This window comes from Tyto alba, unplaced genomic scaffold, assembly GCF_018691265.1.
Source record: "Tyto alba isolate M040663 unplaced genomic scaffold, T.alba_DEE_v4.0 Super-Scaffold_1, whole genome shotgun sequence".
NCBI lineage: Eukaryota > Metazoa > Chordata > Aves > Strigiformes > Tytonidae > Tyto > Tyto alba.
This window is the reverse complement of record NW_024881261.1, coordinates 41,696,348-41,713,011: the sequence shown is the minus strand read 5'-3', so window position 1 is coordinate 41,713,011 and position 16,664 is coordinate 41,696,348. Positions and strand designations below refer to the sequence as shown.

Sequence of the window (16,664 nt, the reverse complement as noted above, 5' to 3'; positions counted from 1 at the left end):
TGGCATGGCAGTCAGACAGCAAGACTCATCATCCAACAAGTGTCCTACACAGAAACAACTTTTGCTACATTCTGCTTTGTCAGTTAAAATAATGCCAACACTTAACATGCAAAAAAATTAAAACAAATACTTCAACTAAATGGACTCCAAGCCTTAAGACTAATACTAACAACATCAATAATAACAATATTAATAATGATGATGATAACAATTAGTCCTTTAAAAGCAAATCAGGTATGCCTTCAGGATCAATCAGGCCTTTGTATCATTGAATACTATTTTTTGAACATGTTTAAAAAACAAACAAAACAGAAAAACCCCCACAAAACCCAAAAACTCAACCAATGAGTTTCTCTTCTACCAGTTAAGACACTTGATTAAATGTTGCGGGGAAGGAAAAATAAAGAAAAGACTCATAGAAACTGATTCAGATCTCACAGGACTGCATTCTTGCTGTCTGTAAATCAGGAACTTCTACATATTTTATTTCAAATTTATCTTGTTAAAGCTAAGTCTCCATATCTAGAATATATGTTTCATTCCATGTGGGAGCAACATGCTGAACGCCTTCTAGCAAACAAAACAGTTCAGACTGGGCTCATATACAGCTACTGCTGGCACAATACCCACATTCAGCAATAGTGAAATTCAAAAAATGCCCAATTATGAAAATGTTTTAGCTCCAAGAACTTCTGATACTGCACTGAGGAAGTTATGCATACCTTAAAGGGAAAAAAAAAAAAAAAAACAAACAAAACAAACAACCCAGCTCCAGTAATCAAGTTGTATTTCTGCTTTTATTCAAATAAGTTTTAAAAAATACTTAGAGCAAATATTTACATGTTCAATCCAATTACTCTTCAAATCTTCCTGATTAATAAAGAACAGATTCTTACAGTAATTATCAGAAGTTCTTAGAACAAAGCCTTGTACTTTTGGAGAAGTAATTAAGTGTTTGCTGAACATTTAACCAGTGTTGAAAAATCCACAGGAGAACACTGTTCCTATAATATGGTATTCCTCCATCTCCCCCTGAAGGCAGAGGCATTTTCAGACCATGAGCTGCTTTACAGCTATTGAAACCACCTAGTAATGGATAAAGGACATTTCAGAAATATGGCAAATTGTATCACTGATCTGAAAAAACTGAAGACAGGTTTTTGTAATAAAAGTTTCATTCCAGTCACAACATCATTTTTCAGTTTTCTGAAAACATAATGGCACTGGAAAAATCTGATTTCTATCCAAGATAGTATCCAAACAGATGGCTTTTGCAGGTAAATTCACTTTGTATCTTTAAAGTCACATAACTAAACCATAAATGTTTTAAATTCAAACCTTTTGTCTCTTATTCCAAATACTGCTAGTTCTTCTGTGCTTCATTTCTCAATCAGCCATGTTTTTTGCATTAAGACAGCCTTTTATTCTGTTGCTCAACTGTTAGAGCCAATATGATCTGCATTTTCAGGTAAACGTACTCCCATGCTCTGTAAAATGTTAGAGGTGGGTCCTGCCAGTCCAGATTGAGCACTGTAGGATTCGAGCAGGTTAGCTACCAGGTTCTGATCCACATCAACTGGTGTCAGCTCAGTATCTTCAGCTCCAGAATCAGGGCCAGCACTTTGAGACGTAGTTGCATTAACAGAACTTGCCTATAGTAAGTATAAAGACAAAGTTTTATCAAACTTTATAAAAGAGGTTTAAATAAAAAAGACAAACCACAAGACAGAAGAAAACAAGGAAACAGTTCTGCAGCCAACAAAGTTCAGTATGTTCCACACTGTCTTGACAGACAGGAATTTAGTCACCAAATGTACACACCAGTTAAAAATCATCACTTTCTATTATACAGATAAACTTCCAAGAGAAGGACATAGAGGGTTACTGAGTCCTGGCTCACTTTCCTATGGGAGTGATCTTCTACAGGAACTCAAATAGTCAAGCTGCAGCTGCTTGCCTTACTACTGACACAGGGTAAAACTGGGAAATGAAACTAAGTCTTGGAAACAATGTGCAAGTTAAAGCCTCCCTAAGTTGGTTTTCTTCCCACCCACCCCCCCCCCCGAAAAATACACCATGGTGCAGCTGCAGCACTTTTTGCTTGCGCGTGTGATTTTCATTTTATTTTTTAATAATTAGCTAGCACATGATTAGAAGACAGAAGTTTTTGATTACATTACTCAGAATGATCACTTTTAGCATACTTCCTATTTCCTACTAAAGCTCTCAAAACTTTATGCTACAAACTAGAACTCGAGGCATACTTACCCCTCTCTTTTGGACAGTGAAACTTTTACCAACGTTGGTATGTGCCAGTTCACGGTCCATCTCACTCATGTATGACTTGAGACTGCCTATAAGCTCATTAGGCGGCACCTTCTGGTCTTGCCTTTGATCTTCCACATCTAAGTCTTCATCATCCTCATTCAAGAAATCAAACTCCTCCTCTTCATCCAGATCATCAGAATCCAGTTCTTCTGAGTCTGCCCCTACATACATATTATTTTGTGTCAGTACAGATAGCAAACAAATCAGCACAGTGACCATGGGTGACGGATGGATGACCCAGGAAAGCCAAATAACCATGAGATATTCTGACAGACGAAACAAAGAAGCAATCTCACCTAAAATTCTGTCTAACGCTTTTGTAAAAGAATCTACATCAAAGGTAACATGGGATTCATCAGGTGACCTGAAATACAAAAAAAAATTAAAATAAATAAAGCTTTTAGGCTTGCATAAGCTGACACAGGCATAAGCCATGAGGCATACAGATTTCTCTCGAGCCCAGACTGAAGTTGGAACATTTGAACTGATGGTCTTGGAAGTGCTTAGAAGTCTGAGGACTGTATGAACTCAGAGCGAAACAGCAACTGGAGGAGTTCCTGGCATGAAAGAGAAAATAAACCCAAAAACTTTAACCATTTGTTGTGGTCAAATAAAAATTGCACCGAAGGGAACCAAAATAAGCATGCCTGAATCTTTCTGGAACAAAGTGGTGGTGGTACACCTCAGACAAAGATTTAAAAAGCTGAGAATCTTGGAGGTCTCCTGCCTAGAAAGAACACCGCAGGCTTCATTCTAGTCTCTTTTAAGGCTCAGTGGTTTGCCTTTTTTTATTGGGTTTTTTTGTTAGTTTATTTTTTAAATAACTGAAAAAAGTCCACATTATAACTCAGACATTGACACTAACAGTAATTAAAAAGGATCAAACAATTAAGAGTATAAATTGAGTAGACCCTTATACGCTTGATACAGTCTACACAGCATTATTTTCTCAATATTAAAGCTATTAAAAAGAACTTGGACAATATGCTCCTACCTCACCCTTTGGTTTTTAAAATTAAAGGCCTGTCCACACCACAGTCACACACACTTTCTTAACTCCAGCACTTAATCGAGCGGCATTCTGCTCCTGCCTAACTAGCTAGGTATCTTCAGTTAGCACTCCCACTGTTGGGAACAATGACAGGGATCCACCGTGATTTGATTCTTTGCTCCTGCTTCTAGGTGTACAGTATGTGCTTTAGGTGTGGAAAAGCAGGCCTAGTATATTCAAAATACTAATCTACAGGAAATCTAAATTCAACTGTACCACAAAAATCAATAGTCTTAGTTCACAGGTTCCCCCAACTTAAGTTTCATTTTTATTTCTTCACAGCTTCATCAGTAGAATCTTAGTCTGAACAATCCTTCATGGCAGAAAAATTTCAGCACAAATGAACTTGAGATATGCATTTTAATAACAGTGCTAAGAACTATCGTAATGAACAACACCAAGCCTTCAATTTAAAAGGGTTAAAAAAATTTTAAAAACCACAAAACCAAACTAAGTAAGAGTGCTGGAAAATTACACAGCTTCCAGCATTTTTACCTGCACCACTGTCAGAGTGGTGACCAAACTGGTTTAAAAGCAACTACATATTCACTGGTAACATGGGTTTGTTTCAGGCCCCTGCTACGCAGAACGCTTTCAAACATTGATTCTGCGCATTACAGAATCAACCAAAGGGCTACAGCAGAATGAAAACACATTCTACACCACACACCAAACTTAAAAATACTACTACCATGGCATCTCTGCTCCTTCATGTGTTGAGACTTTGGATACAAAAGCCTTCATACTTTCAGCAACTGCTTCCAAGTTGTATTTCTGCTCTTCCTCATTTGAGGAAGGAAGGGACTCATTTCTTGCCTCCTTCAGTATCTGATCTAGATCATCTGCTGTAATCTCCAGCCAACTGTCATCTGAAAGAATATAGGGCATATTTGTTATTCGGCACAAATCTGTCAGCCCACAATGGCCACAAAACCCAATCCAGATGGCTGAGAGTACTGCTAGCATTTTGTAGCTTATTTTTGCACTGTTAAGTTTTCGTGCTGATACAAAATAACACGGGGTATAAGGCAGAGAGAGGCTGAGAAGAGTGTTCGGATTTCATATGACTACTTTAAAACTCTGCTTTACATGCAGCTTCAAACTAGCAGAAATTGTTGCAGCCACAGGTAATCCTTCTGCCACTAAATGAAAGAAGAAAAGGCTTACACTATAAAGGGAGACCTTCCACTACAATCATTAATGCTGAATGCTGGATTTGCATGCTAAGGCATCATTCAGAAATCCAGATGTGACCTGTGCTGCACGCTGGCAACAACTGCATTCCCGTGACATGAGTGAAAAGAACCTATTATATAAAGTTTATGCTGGTCTTGTATTGGCCATCAGAGTAGACCAGATAGTAATTAACTTTGTATTGTCAGTATTGGAATTCATTTATTATTATTCTTAAATGTTTAAATACCTCCTGTCTGGTATCCAGTTGACACAAAGGACTTGATCTGGTGTAAGTGTGCATGGTGTTATCAATCTAGTGGTATCAAACCACAAACTGGACTGCGTATTTCGCCAATTCACAGCCCCGAGCTTATACAAACGAACTGGTTGCCTTCATCTTAAATGTTGGCCCATGAATAACACCTCCAGCAGTCACATGGTAGGAGACTAAATCGATAAAGAGACCGGTACAGTGCTGTGAACATTCACCCTCTTCCCCAACAAATACTCATTTGTGGTAGGAACAGTCCACCCCCCATCCGGCTCACCATCCTCTGGAGGAAGACAAGCTGCTTCTCTCTCAAATTCCTTCAAATCAACAGTTGTTGTCTGTAGCAGTGTCAAGATTTCATCACCTGGGTTCACTTCAAAAGAGCTGGAAGAAAAAAATTCCATTTACTGAAATGGATTTTTACTAGCATTACAATACCAGTGGCATCACACACACTACACGCAAGTTTTCACTCCAATTCCTCACGATTCCTTCTGTGCAAAGACATCAAAAAGGTAAGTGAATCTGGGGGAAGTACCAGAATACTACACCAATAGTATTAGCCAAAACAGGACACAATCAGTTACTGTTATTCCTTGTTGATGGCTCCAAAGCAAATTTCTCATGCTTCTTTTGTTATTTGTATTGCCTTGGTAAACATTAGGACTGCCAGATCCCAAACAGCACAAGACTGGAAATTCAAGCAACTAACAGTCAAGATATTATGAGTTGGCAAACACTCGGATATTTTTGTAATGATTTATTTTTTGGATTTGATCTTTTGGAGAAATCTACAGCCAGCTGCCTCTCATAAGTAAAGGAGACAGATTACTCCATATTTCTTATTCACTAAGATTGATTTTCAATTAAGCTTCTAAACACTTTCTACAACCAACCAGCCAAATGATGCTTTTCAGTCACCTCTTAACCCACTTGGAATAGCTTAGCATTTTACAAACCCAAGATAAATAGTTACTCAAGCAGTAACTTCTACTAGTAGAGTATTCTAGAGGAATTAATAACCCTATGTCTTAGCCACAGCACCTATGTTAAGTGTACAGTGGAGAAAAGGGTTCAGGTTTTTTGTAACAAGTATTAAAATTTAAGTACTTGTAGGTACTGTGTATGGTTACTCATGAATTTCAATTAGCTCTTACCTTTCTGGCTTGGCAACAGACTGTTGGAAGTAATCTTCTGCCCTGTGCAGCAGTTCCAAGTATTTAGCAGATCCTTCCATTTCTCCCTGTTTAATGCAAGCCAAAAGTATGAATCTAAAGAATTCTCCCTCCCCTTCCTTTCCACAGACATGCTTCGTAACAATGATTATTTGTCAGACAGAAATTTAGTTCTGAGAAAAATCCAAACAAGTAATACTGCTGTGCCACGTATGCTTGGAACAGAATATAGGAAAGGAGCGTAAGGTGTTTTCACTGTCAAACATGAAATGAAGTCTTGTGCTACAATATCATATGGTGTACACTAAAAACAATTGAAGAAAATACTGATTTTTACAACATGGTGTATTTACCATGCCCTAGTTACAGTTGTGCAAGGATTGTGAATGAATCCTTGGTTTTGGGGAACTATCCACAGAAGTGCCATTGCAGTACTGTAAGCATATTCCCCTTCTCTTATATTTACAAGTTATTAACTTAAGCATTCCAATACGAGTTGTCTGATTCTGTAACCTTCAAATAAGTAGTCAATTTATGCCCAATTTGTAAACTTCAAGTAAGCAAAGGCATCTTTAAAAAAAAAAACAAAAAACCCCACACAAACAAAAAATACACTTACATGGCCCCAATGGGTCGATGGGTGTTAAGTATAGATCTTAATGAATATTTAATTCTAAATGCATGCAAATGAAATGTAAAACAGTTAAAACAGTTATACTGACACACAGCCACACTGTGGTTTCCTTTATTCGAGTGTATTTCCACTTTCTTTAGATGAATAAATTCATCCCCAAATCTTGCCTTTTCCTTTTTAATTTCCAAAGGAAATTAATTCATTTAAAAGGGGAACAAACTGCACAGATCTCCTGGAGAGACATCCATTAATTTCCCACAGACAGAAGCACCAGATTTCTTGCCCTCCTGTAACTACTTACACAAGTTCAAGAGCTACAACATGTTTTTCCTGGCATGTTTAAAAGACAAACACACACACACAACTTCACCTTGAAATAATTCTTTTCCTTCAGGCTGCTGAGGAATCTTTCCCACAGGGGACCGCTTACCACATTTCTCTTGGAATCAGGAGATACTGTACTGCACTTGGAGCACAAAATTTCAAAGCCATGGGCCTGTATAAGAGATGCAACAACATGAGACTCTCCAGATGTTCCAAATTTAAGTGCACCTTTAAATGACCACGTAAAGAACTGACTGCCATCGAGCTCCTGATACTGCCACTTGAGAGAAGGAGGTGCCAAACCCAATTATACGTCAGGGAGCAGTATCTTGCTTTGGAAGTTGAAATCTGTCTTTCTGCAGCAATAATGGTTCATTCTGACTTCGCAAAGTTTCTCTACATGGGAAAAGCAACCTAGAAGACAGGTCTGTAGTGCACAAGCTACTCCTCATACAAGCATGAAGGCTTGACCTGTACTTGTAATCTATATAAGTACAAGAGTGCTCTAGCCTGTAAAAGAAAGCTCCCACAATAATGTACTTCCAGAAAAATGGTAACTGAATTTGCTTGCATTATTCTGTACAAGCAGGCAACTTACAGGCAGAGTAATTTCTTGGACATATGTAAACAAGCAAACTAAAGACTAAGTACAAAATGCATAAAAAGTAATTACCAGCTTCATGCCCAGTTCATAGGCTTTGTATTGAGGGTGAGATGGGAGGGGCAGCGTGTATCCACTGCGTCTATCCGGAACAAATTTCTGCTGCACCAGTTGTGCATATAAACACTTTGTGAAAGTAACCTGAAAAAGCCCCAGCAAAAGAAAATAACTTACTGCAGTGTGACTGTGCTGTGTACAGGCATCAACTTTCCACCAGATTTATCTGAATTTTGTTTTAAATCATCCATATACCTGAGATTGTAATCAAAATACATCTTCGATACGTTTGCTTAAGATATGTTGCTTTTCAGATCGAATGAAGTATATTCCAGGTTGACATCTCTAAATAAACATGAACTTCATTCACTTTAAAGACATTTTAAAAGATTCAGGCCAACATGGTGTATTTTGAAAAACGTAAGGGCTCTTTTCAATTAACAAAACCAAAGCTGAGATTTCAAAAACATTCAAGAAATCTGCAATTTGACTCCCAAACTTATTTTCAGGAGCCTAGCAGCATAACTCTGTTATGCAAACATATCCAATACAACACTGCTTGGACAAGGAACATAAACCACTTCCTAAAGTAGCTTTCACAGAGCTGCGTAAGCACGGTTGAGAAGGTGAAAAGCCTTGGAATGAACACCTAGGGGTAGTTAGAAGCAACTCCTGGTGTTGGCTGGCAGTGCTGTCAGACTGCTCTGATCACGGAACTGGATGAATTTCCTTAGCAAGCATTCCAGCAGAGGAGCTACTAACAGTAACCTCCGATTTCAGAAACACTTCTGATTAGCCATTTGAAAGCCTAGCTATGTCAATCTGAAGGCAGAAAAGCTATTTAACATAAAGAACTGGAAATGCATGTCTAGTGTCAAAATTAAAAAAATAAATCAGAAAACATTCTATTTTAACAATTAAATCGACATAGTTGTATCACTTGAGACCACAGAACCTTCGTCACTTACAGAACCTAATTCAGTGACAAGTTTCATCAGAAGGATCACTTACTATGGTCATCACACGCTCGTCTGGAGGGAAAGTCTGAAAAGAGCGACACGCTCGTAAATCCACAGGATCTCGCAGGTAAAAGGCCTGGACTGCTGCAGCCACCAACGAAGGGCGCTGCCTCAGCACTGCCACAATGCCTGCTGGAAGGTAGCAGTGGGCTCGGTGAAATGAGGCCTGAATTTTCTCAGGATACCTGTATTGTACAATAACAACATAGCGTAGTAAGTGCATCGCAAGCTGAAACCACTCTTTAAACTAATATTCCCATTTTCATTTTAATACTAATCTGTATTATGGGCCAAATGCCAGATGATTATTCTAAACTAAAGTTAAAACTCCACTAATCTAACACCTGGAATGTCTGTTTATACAGAACTATACATGGCTAATAAAAATTTAATCCCCACGTTGGTAAAATGAATCACTGTGACCTGGACTAACACGTCCTACTACACAGCATCCTTCGCTGCACCGGGTGTAGAAGTCATCTGGCTTGTGCTGTCAAATCCTTGCAAAAAATAACTTATGGTGCTGAATAGACCTGTGAGAAGCTATCGCTCTGAAAAGCGTGATGGTTCTACACTTCAGTTTGCAATCCTTTTTCTCCCTCCTCAAAGGGCTCCTAAAGGCCCACAGAACTTCCAGATTTTTCCATACAAGAAGGATGTGAAGGCAGAATAACTTGTCCTTGTCAGGTGTGGCATCACAGCAGTGAACCAGTTCCAGAGCCCCCAGATCACAGCACAGCCTACAGGGCACTGGTCCCCCTCTTCAGAAGAAGACCACAGAAAAAACACTAGTTTCTGAAAAGGAAGCCACTTTATCACACCTAACAGGAAAACGACTGAATACAAGAAAGCACCCCAGACAGCCCAGAATCAAAACTCACTGTTGCAGAAGACCAAAGTGAAACACCCACATACCCACTGATGCGTTTATACACTGCTGTTCTGATGGGCTCTGCAGCCAAGAACTCTTCTGAACAGGTGGACAACAGCGTTAGCGCCTGCGAGACTGTCAGAGTGGTGGCAGATAGGTCACATTCCTGCTCCTGGGTCTCTGACAGCGGGATGAGGTGCAGCTCTCCTTTGTAAAAGAACACCTGGCAGGTAGCAACAGTCTCATCAGACAGAATCAGAACAGTCACACACTAGGCAGCCGAAAATTTAATTTAATATACAAATGCACATGTTTAAACATAGAGAATACCAAACTACAAATAGAGAATACAGAAAACAGCACTTTTTTTTTAAATGGGAGATGAGGTAAATACAGACCATGATCCAACCAGTAAATAAAAAAACCCCTATTTTAACTGCAACACGTTTGGTCCAATGTATTTAGTTTCCTTAATAACAGTAATAGCAAACATTTCTCTTCAACTAGAGATTTGCTTCAGGAGAATCAGCATAATTTAACTGCTGAAGAACAGGACAGGAACTGAAAAGCATTGTTCCAGGTGCTACACATGACCTCTGGCAGTTCCCCATCCTAAGAACTGAATGTAACATTATCGACTTCCTCACTCCATCTGTTCCCTCAATTGGAAGGAAATTACAGCCCTGATAGTCAAGATACAGGTTTGCAATTCATTTCTGTGTTCCACACCTTTTCTTTTAAGAGTCCTGTGGCGAAAAAAAATTTAAACAAATCTGTGGTAATGAAAAAGTAAGTTCCTTTCATTTAAATCCATTGCCAAGAAACTGTGACTAGCAATCACCCACAGCAAGCTGATGTGGCTGCAGACTCTGGGTGAAGGAGTCTGCTCATTAATTCACCTATATCAGACCCAGTCTGTCTCCTTGCAGGGTCTGCAACGCTCCTATATTGAGCATTCCCCAGTCTGAGGGCAGTAAACCCTCATGCCTGAGCACTCAAGTATACGGTAGAAAAAAATCCAAGTGGCTACAGCAGTGCTAGAAAGCTCAGGCTGATCCCAAGAGTGCTCCTGAGGAGAGCAATATGGTACATTTGCATTGCACCGCAAATACATTCCACAATTCCCATGTTACCCAAGATTTCCCTGCACTCCAATAACCTAGAAAATGGGAAGCTGGCTGAACTGACTGATTTTACAGATCAATAGCATGACAGCTTCACTGCCTTCACATCTGGCACCGTGAGTAGCAAGTTTTAAAAAGTTTGGTTAGCTCTGCATTGTGGAACAGCTCCTGCAGAATGATTTATATGTGAGAGTCAGATCTGGCTGAACAGCACAGCCTCACACCTTAGCTGGCAGGCCTGTAGTCTCCATATGAATGTTATGCCATTAGCATAAGAACATATTAATATAAGAACTTTCTCTTTCCTCCTTCCACTGACAAACCAATTCTAGAAGAACCACCTGGTATCTGTAGCAATTTCCAGGTATCTCTAGAGCAGTTTCTCAGGGTGCATTCACTCCACATAGCATTCTGCAAGAGCAGGCAGAGCAGAATCGAGTATCAGAGGTTTCCAGTGGTTAAGTCATTCAACGTCCACAGCAAACATAAAGCAGCTCATTGAAACCAGAATGAAAACAGACTGTGCTGAGAAAAAACTACGTTGTTAGTTAAAACAAGCCTTGAGCCCTGACCAAAGGTTTCTTCACTAGTAAGGGAAAGCTGGCACTCTGGATTTCCAGTCAGACCACTTGGCTGGATAGAGGTGTAAGAGGAAGCTCCAACTGGCAAGTAAAAGGCCATTGTGAGCCACTCGCGAACTGGTACAAAAGTTTTACTCACCCTGTTGTCACTATTCTCAGGATTCAGCCACTTTGGGAGAAAATCAGCCGCTTCTATCAAGAGAAATTCCCCATCGTTGTCATCAATCCTGGCCAAGGAGAAACCAGTTTCTTAACAGGGAAGATCTCACACAGCACGACGACGCGTGTCGCTCAACCCGATTACTAAGGGCAGGTTCCAGGCCTGCATATTTTTTTTTTTTCTGGAACACGAAGACAGGACCTGGGGCCGGCCCCACCCGGGAGAGCCGCTGTCCCGCCGCCCCAACCGCCGGGCCCCTCAGCGGGAGGCCCGCGCCGTCGGGCCGTTACCTGGCCGCCAGCCCCGGGAACTCCCTGGTGATCTCCCGCACGAGGTAGACGATGAACCACTCGTCCTCCACGTTATCCCCGAACAGCGTGGTGCCGCCGACGTGCGCCGGTGTCTCGCCTGCCCGGGGGCAGAGACAGGAGAGGCGGCTCAGCGCCCCGCCGGGCTCTGCCTCCCTCCCTCCCTCCCCCTCGCACGCCGCCGCCGCCTCCCGCCCTCCGCGCTGCTTCTCGCAGCCGCGTCCCCCCGGGGCTCACCCCGCGGCGGCACGTAGCGCAGGCGGAAGGGCTGCCGCTGCCAGATGTAGGCGGCCAGGAGCGGCGCGAACCGCACCGCCACCCCCTCGACGCAACGGCGCAGCACCGCCTCGTCCCCCGGCCCCGCCGCCGCGAACAGGCGGTAACGCACGGCGTCCTCCGCCCGCCCCACGCCCTCCATGGCCGCGGCTCCCAGCGGCGCCGGGCGGGGCCGAGGCGGGCGGCGAGGCCACGCCTGCCCGGGGGTGGGGCGGCGCGGCGGCGGCGATGGCGGCGGTGGCGGCGGTGGCGGCGCGGCGGGGCGGAGGAGGATGATCTCGCGATACGCGCGGCGGCCCGTGCCCCCCGGCGCAGCGCGGGAGCGGTGAGTCCTCGCTGCGCGCCAGCCCGGGGCGGTGACGGGGCGGGCGGCGGGGCCGGGGCCGGGGCCGGGGCCGCGACTGGCCGCCTGAAACACGCAGGTCTGAGATCGGCGTTAAACCCCTGCGCTTGTCGTCTCCTCTGGCCCGAGAGCGGGCGGATGTGTGGGCTTTTTTTTTTTTTTTTTTTTTTTTTGGAGGAAGGCCAGAGGTTTAAACAAATTTAAAATAATACAAAATCAGTTTTGGTCGTTAGTTACTTTGAATCGGACTTTACGGTCAATTCTGTCGCCTTTTCTGGCCAGCGGAGAAATGACAGGAGAGCTTCTGTACTGAAGGCTTGCTCAGCTGGTACGTGGAACAGGGCTTTCGCCTCCAAATACTATGACTTTTCACCATCCTCTTTCCTAGACGTCTGAACTGTGACAAAACAAAAAACGAGCAAATGCTATTTCTCCTAACTTGCCTGTGCACAGTTTGGTGGCTACTCTTGTTCTCTTTGATCATGTCTCCTACAGGGATAATGACGTTGTATCTGCTTTTAGAGCGCTGTAGTCCAATTCCCAACAACATTTGAAGTTTAGAGGAAGATACCGATTTCTAAGCGGAGACCTTTAACTCCATGTTTAGCTTGGAGTTAGTTTTGATACCACAATTCTAAAGCTTTTGTGAGAAATTCTCAATGGCCAGTGATCAGCAGCTCAGACAGGATGTATTGTGCAGCACTTTCCATTTTTTTGCCAGACCGGGCGCCGCACCACGTGGACGTGCCCGACGGCCATGGTGCGATGGTTTATTTTCCTTGGAATTGGGAACTTGGGAACTCTGTAGATTTTTATTCTTGTAAGTGATGTCAAGTTCCATGTCTTGTTTAGACAAGGATTTCCAAAACGTGCCTTGCGGCATCACCCACCACCGGAACCAGGGGCTGAGGTGTGCCCAGCCGAACCCACGGCCGAAAAGGAAGGCAAGATCTCAAGGTACTTGTCATAACATAACGTGAGTCTTTGTCTGGAGACAATGGCAAAACCAGGCACCTTTGCCTTGAGTTATCTTTACAGCAGTAATAAAGTTGGTAGGCTTAGGCTTTACCTTAGCTCTCTGTCATTTCAGAACATGTCCTTCCTATTTTGGAAATAATAAAAAGTGTGTAGCTATGTTCTGTTCCCAGCTCACAAATAGCCCAGGTCGTCTAATTTTATGGCAGAAACAAGAGGAGAAAGGACAAAAATAGTTCCTGAGTGGTATAGGCCGGGGACTAGAAATAGACTGCAGCTTAACTGAGATAATTTTTTAAAAAATCTATGTTTTGCTTGACCTCTGGACTTCCTATGTCATTGAGATTGTTATGAGTTACAGTTGTTATAATTGCTTGTGTACTATGGCTTCTGCTTAAATGCCTCGGAAGTAGATATTTGCCCTGTGAAAACCTTTATCATTGCTAAGACCTATTCTGATATATCTGTGATTTTTTTTTTTTTTTTTGTACAGAAAGAAAAGTGTACTTCCCTACTTCATTTGTCATTGTCTGTTACTGGGGGGTTTTTGTCTTCCTTTTTTTCCTCAACACGTGCATTTCAGGGAGTCCAAAATCTGGAAGGGACCAGATTACCTTTCTGTTGTGCCAGCTGATCATGGAAATTCACGGTCTGCTAGTGAGAGTTACGCCGACACCTCCACTGAAGACAGCTCAGTCTTCTCCTGGGGCTATGATGTGAGTAGAACGTAGTCATCCAAGCCAAGTGTAGTAGTGGGTAGAAAGACCTTTGAAATACCATTGCAAATACATTGCAAGATAAAAATGAGGATTGGATCTGTCAGTAAATCATGGTAGTGATTACAGAAAGAACTTACTTTTTCATCTCTTCCCTATCTTTCCTTTCGGATCAAAACATATTAGGCTCATATTATTCAATTAATATTCTGCATCTCCATCTAAAACTCTGGAAATGCAAAACATTTAATGCATAAGTGTATCTATACAACATAAGAAATGCTGTTATTATGGGATCCCAAATGTGAGTGGATGACTTTCAGAAACTTGGTGTGAGTTTATCAAACTTATGCCTACTTGTATGTACTTGTACTTTCTCGAAATACAGTAAGCCCCTAAAATATTATTATAATTTAGAAATGTTTGGTTTATTCCACATCTACCACAAGAAAGTGTGCTATTGCTTTCTGCGAGGTGAGATGGAAACGACCCCATTTTCTAGCTACACGAGAACATGTAACAAAGGTCTTGAACATCCTTCGCTTTCAGTGTTTCACACCGGTCTGCATTGGTTTTTGTTTTGCTGTTGTCTGTGGACACTGCAAGCCACTAATTTTCCATTTCATTAAAATGTCACTGAATTTTATCCTTCCTGTTCTGATTTCTTTTATGTAAATTACTATGTCTTTAACTTAATATAATAATACAGATACTTCAGAAGGTTTTAATAGTTTCCCTATTGTGTCGATGTGAGCTTTTTATGTAGCTACCATCAGTCTTAACAGCAGTCTGCAACATCTCTGGGGGGAAATTATTTAAAGTTAATGTCTTTCTATGCAAAAGAAATAGAACTGTTTAAATCAGTCCTGCTTAAGCTTTAATCAAATAGTTGTCTTTTTCAATTATAAAAAAATACAATCAAAAAACTCCTCCAAATCCTATTCACTAGGTATTTATAGGATAACTTCCCTTTCTAGGAATTTGATAAAGCTGCCACACAACAAGTTCAGCAAATGTTCAGACAAATTGATGAGCTTCTCTATGAGCGGAAAGAGAATGTACACATTGAGGGACTGCGGGAAGAATGTCACCAGTGGACATCCAACTTTCCTCATCTCAGGTATTTTATTTGTAGACTAATGCTAGTACCATCACGGAGTTATAAAATGGTAGGGATGGAAACAGTTGCTTTTAAAACAACATTAATAGCAGGGTGGTTTTATGCAATTATGTAGTAGAGAGAGGTAAAAAGATCACTCTGGTAGTTCGCCTGCCATTGCCATTAATAAACCTGCCGCTGCCTCACATTTGGTTCCCTGCCAGAGGATTACTGCTATTTGCAACTGACTTGGCCTTAACATAGCACAATTCTTAGAAAAGATGTATGGTAGACCTGAAAGCCAGGTGCTTAAAATAATTTAAAAATCCTCCTACCCTAGTTCAGCAGTCCTTACGGCTATCTGGAGACTTAAATCTTCATTATGTGTACTTGAACAGTTTCGTCCATATTTAAAAGTCTTACAATTAGCAGAGTATAAAAAACCAAGCAAAATTTTCTTAATGTATATACCTGACTCAAAGCAATAACCACATTTAACTATCACCAAGAAAACCGCATAGCTTTCCAATAGAAATTTTAGGATTTGCTGCTGTGTGTTCTTACACACTTCAGTAATCTTGCTTTCAGCGTTTCTGATTTATTTATCCTTTGCTTTTGCCATGGCAGGGTTGTGGGGAAGCAGATAGTGATCCCCACAGATGAAGGATACGGATGGTATGCAAGTTCACCTTCTGGCAGTTTAGGTTCCTCAGATGTAAGTTCAACACGAGAAAAAGATTCTGATGAGTAAGTACCAGTGGTTATCCCAGACCGTAACAAGGTGGGAAGGGAATTTTGTCCTCGGTGAAACGCAGTGACAGCCTTCCTAAAATGTGAAGCCTAACTCCTTTCTGTTAGGCTGAGTTTTGAATAGAGCACATTTTTTTTTTTCTTTTTAATTAAAAGTAGTACATTCAGCATAGCAAGACTATGTAATTGAGCTTGTTGCTAACTACAGTAAACTGGTCAGTAAATAGAAACACCTTAAGTCGGCTGCTGCTGACTTCTTAAGAATATGTATGTATTGTAGCTGGTTTTATTGTTAATCATCTATTCAATTTGTATAGAACTTCAAAACTACAAAACACATTAGTACTACTTTTATTAGTTAATGTTTTAGAATGTTTTTTAATTAGCTTTGAATTTTTTTCTGAAGTTTCAAGTTCCTTAGCAAGAATTTAAAATATCCAAACCAAAAGAGTATGTAATGTATAATTTGTTGGCCTCCCTACTGCTTGGCCTTAACTACTGTGTTGTCTGTCAGTTCACCAAATGCTGCTGTTTGAAGTGGAATAACAACTTTCATTTCTGCTTTTTTTTGAAAACTGTTGCCTGTTCAGATTTAGTGTTTTTGGCAAGAAGGTACCTCTTTCTGTTACTCCCATTCACAAAAAGGCTGACCATTCCAAGTCTCCGACTGCATGTTCTCCAGAGAGTGAAGAAGGTGAAGATGGAGTAATTGTCTCTGAAGGCATAATGGAGGAATATTTAGCATTTGACCGCAGAGATGTGTAGGTATTGAATATTAAGATAGCGAGTAGGACCACTGTCCTGGAATTTCTGCTGTGAAGATAC

At 41.3% G+C, this 16,664-nt stretch overlaps 3 protein-coding genes across 6 annotated transcripts in view; 1 reads left to right on the top strand and 2 right to left on the bottom strand.

Moving 5' to 3' along the window:
• Window positions 1-443: 443 nt before the first annotated feature.
• Window positions 444-12,187, bottom strand: ECD (ecdysoneless cell cycle regulator). Its single transcript, XM_042789085.1, has 13 exons — window positions 11,918-12,187; window positions 11,663-11,780; window positions 11,352-11,439; window positions 9,552-9,730; window positions 8,629-8,821; window positions 7,633-7,761; window positions 7,006-7,131; window positions 5,984-6,069; window positions 5,104-5,210; window positions 4,071-4,248; window positions 2,625-2,692; window positions 2,269-2,489; window positions 444-1,652 (listed from the first exon to the last, which is right to left on the bottom strand). Exons 1-13 carry the CDS (start codon window positions 12,096-12,098, stop codon window positions 1,434-1,436), a joined length of 1,893 nt encoding a protein of 630 aa, XP_042645019.1. The 5' UTR covers window positions 12,099-12,187; the 3' UTR covers window positions 444-1,433.
• DNAJC9 (DnaJ heat shock protein family (Hsp40) member C9) overlaps window positions 9,632-16,664 on the bottom strand; it is a 22,488-nt gene continuing 15,455 nt past the window's right edge. Inside the window, exon 6 of the mRNA XM_042789418.1 lies at window positions 9,632-9,730. The gene's annotated coding sequence lies outside the window, so the exon portion shown is untranslated. The remainder of the gene's footprint in view (window positions 9,731-16,664) is intronic.
• The window catches only part of FAM149B1 (family with sequence similarity 149 member B1), an 18,085-nt gene continuing 13,619 nt past the window's right edge, over window positions 12,199-16,664 (top strand). For all 4 annotated transcript variants that reach the window (XM_042789235.1, XM_042789188.1, XM_033012083.2 and 1 more), the window contains exons 1-6: window positions 12,199-12,281; window positions 13,152-13,256; window positions 13,858-13,990; window positions 14,968-15,110; window positions 15,717-15,836; window positions 16,430-16,600. In XM_042789235.1, coding sequence (XP_042645169.1) covers window positions 12,229-12,281; window positions 13,152-13,256; window positions 13,858-13,990; window positions 14,968-15,110; window positions 15,717-15,836; window positions 16,430-16,600 — 725 coding nt within the window. In that variant the 5' untranslated portion in view covers window positions 12,199-12,228. The remainder of the gene's footprint in view (window positions 12,282-13,151; window positions 13,257-13,857; window positions 13,991-14,967; window positions 15,111-15,716; window positions 15,837-16,429; window positions 16,601-16,664) is intronic.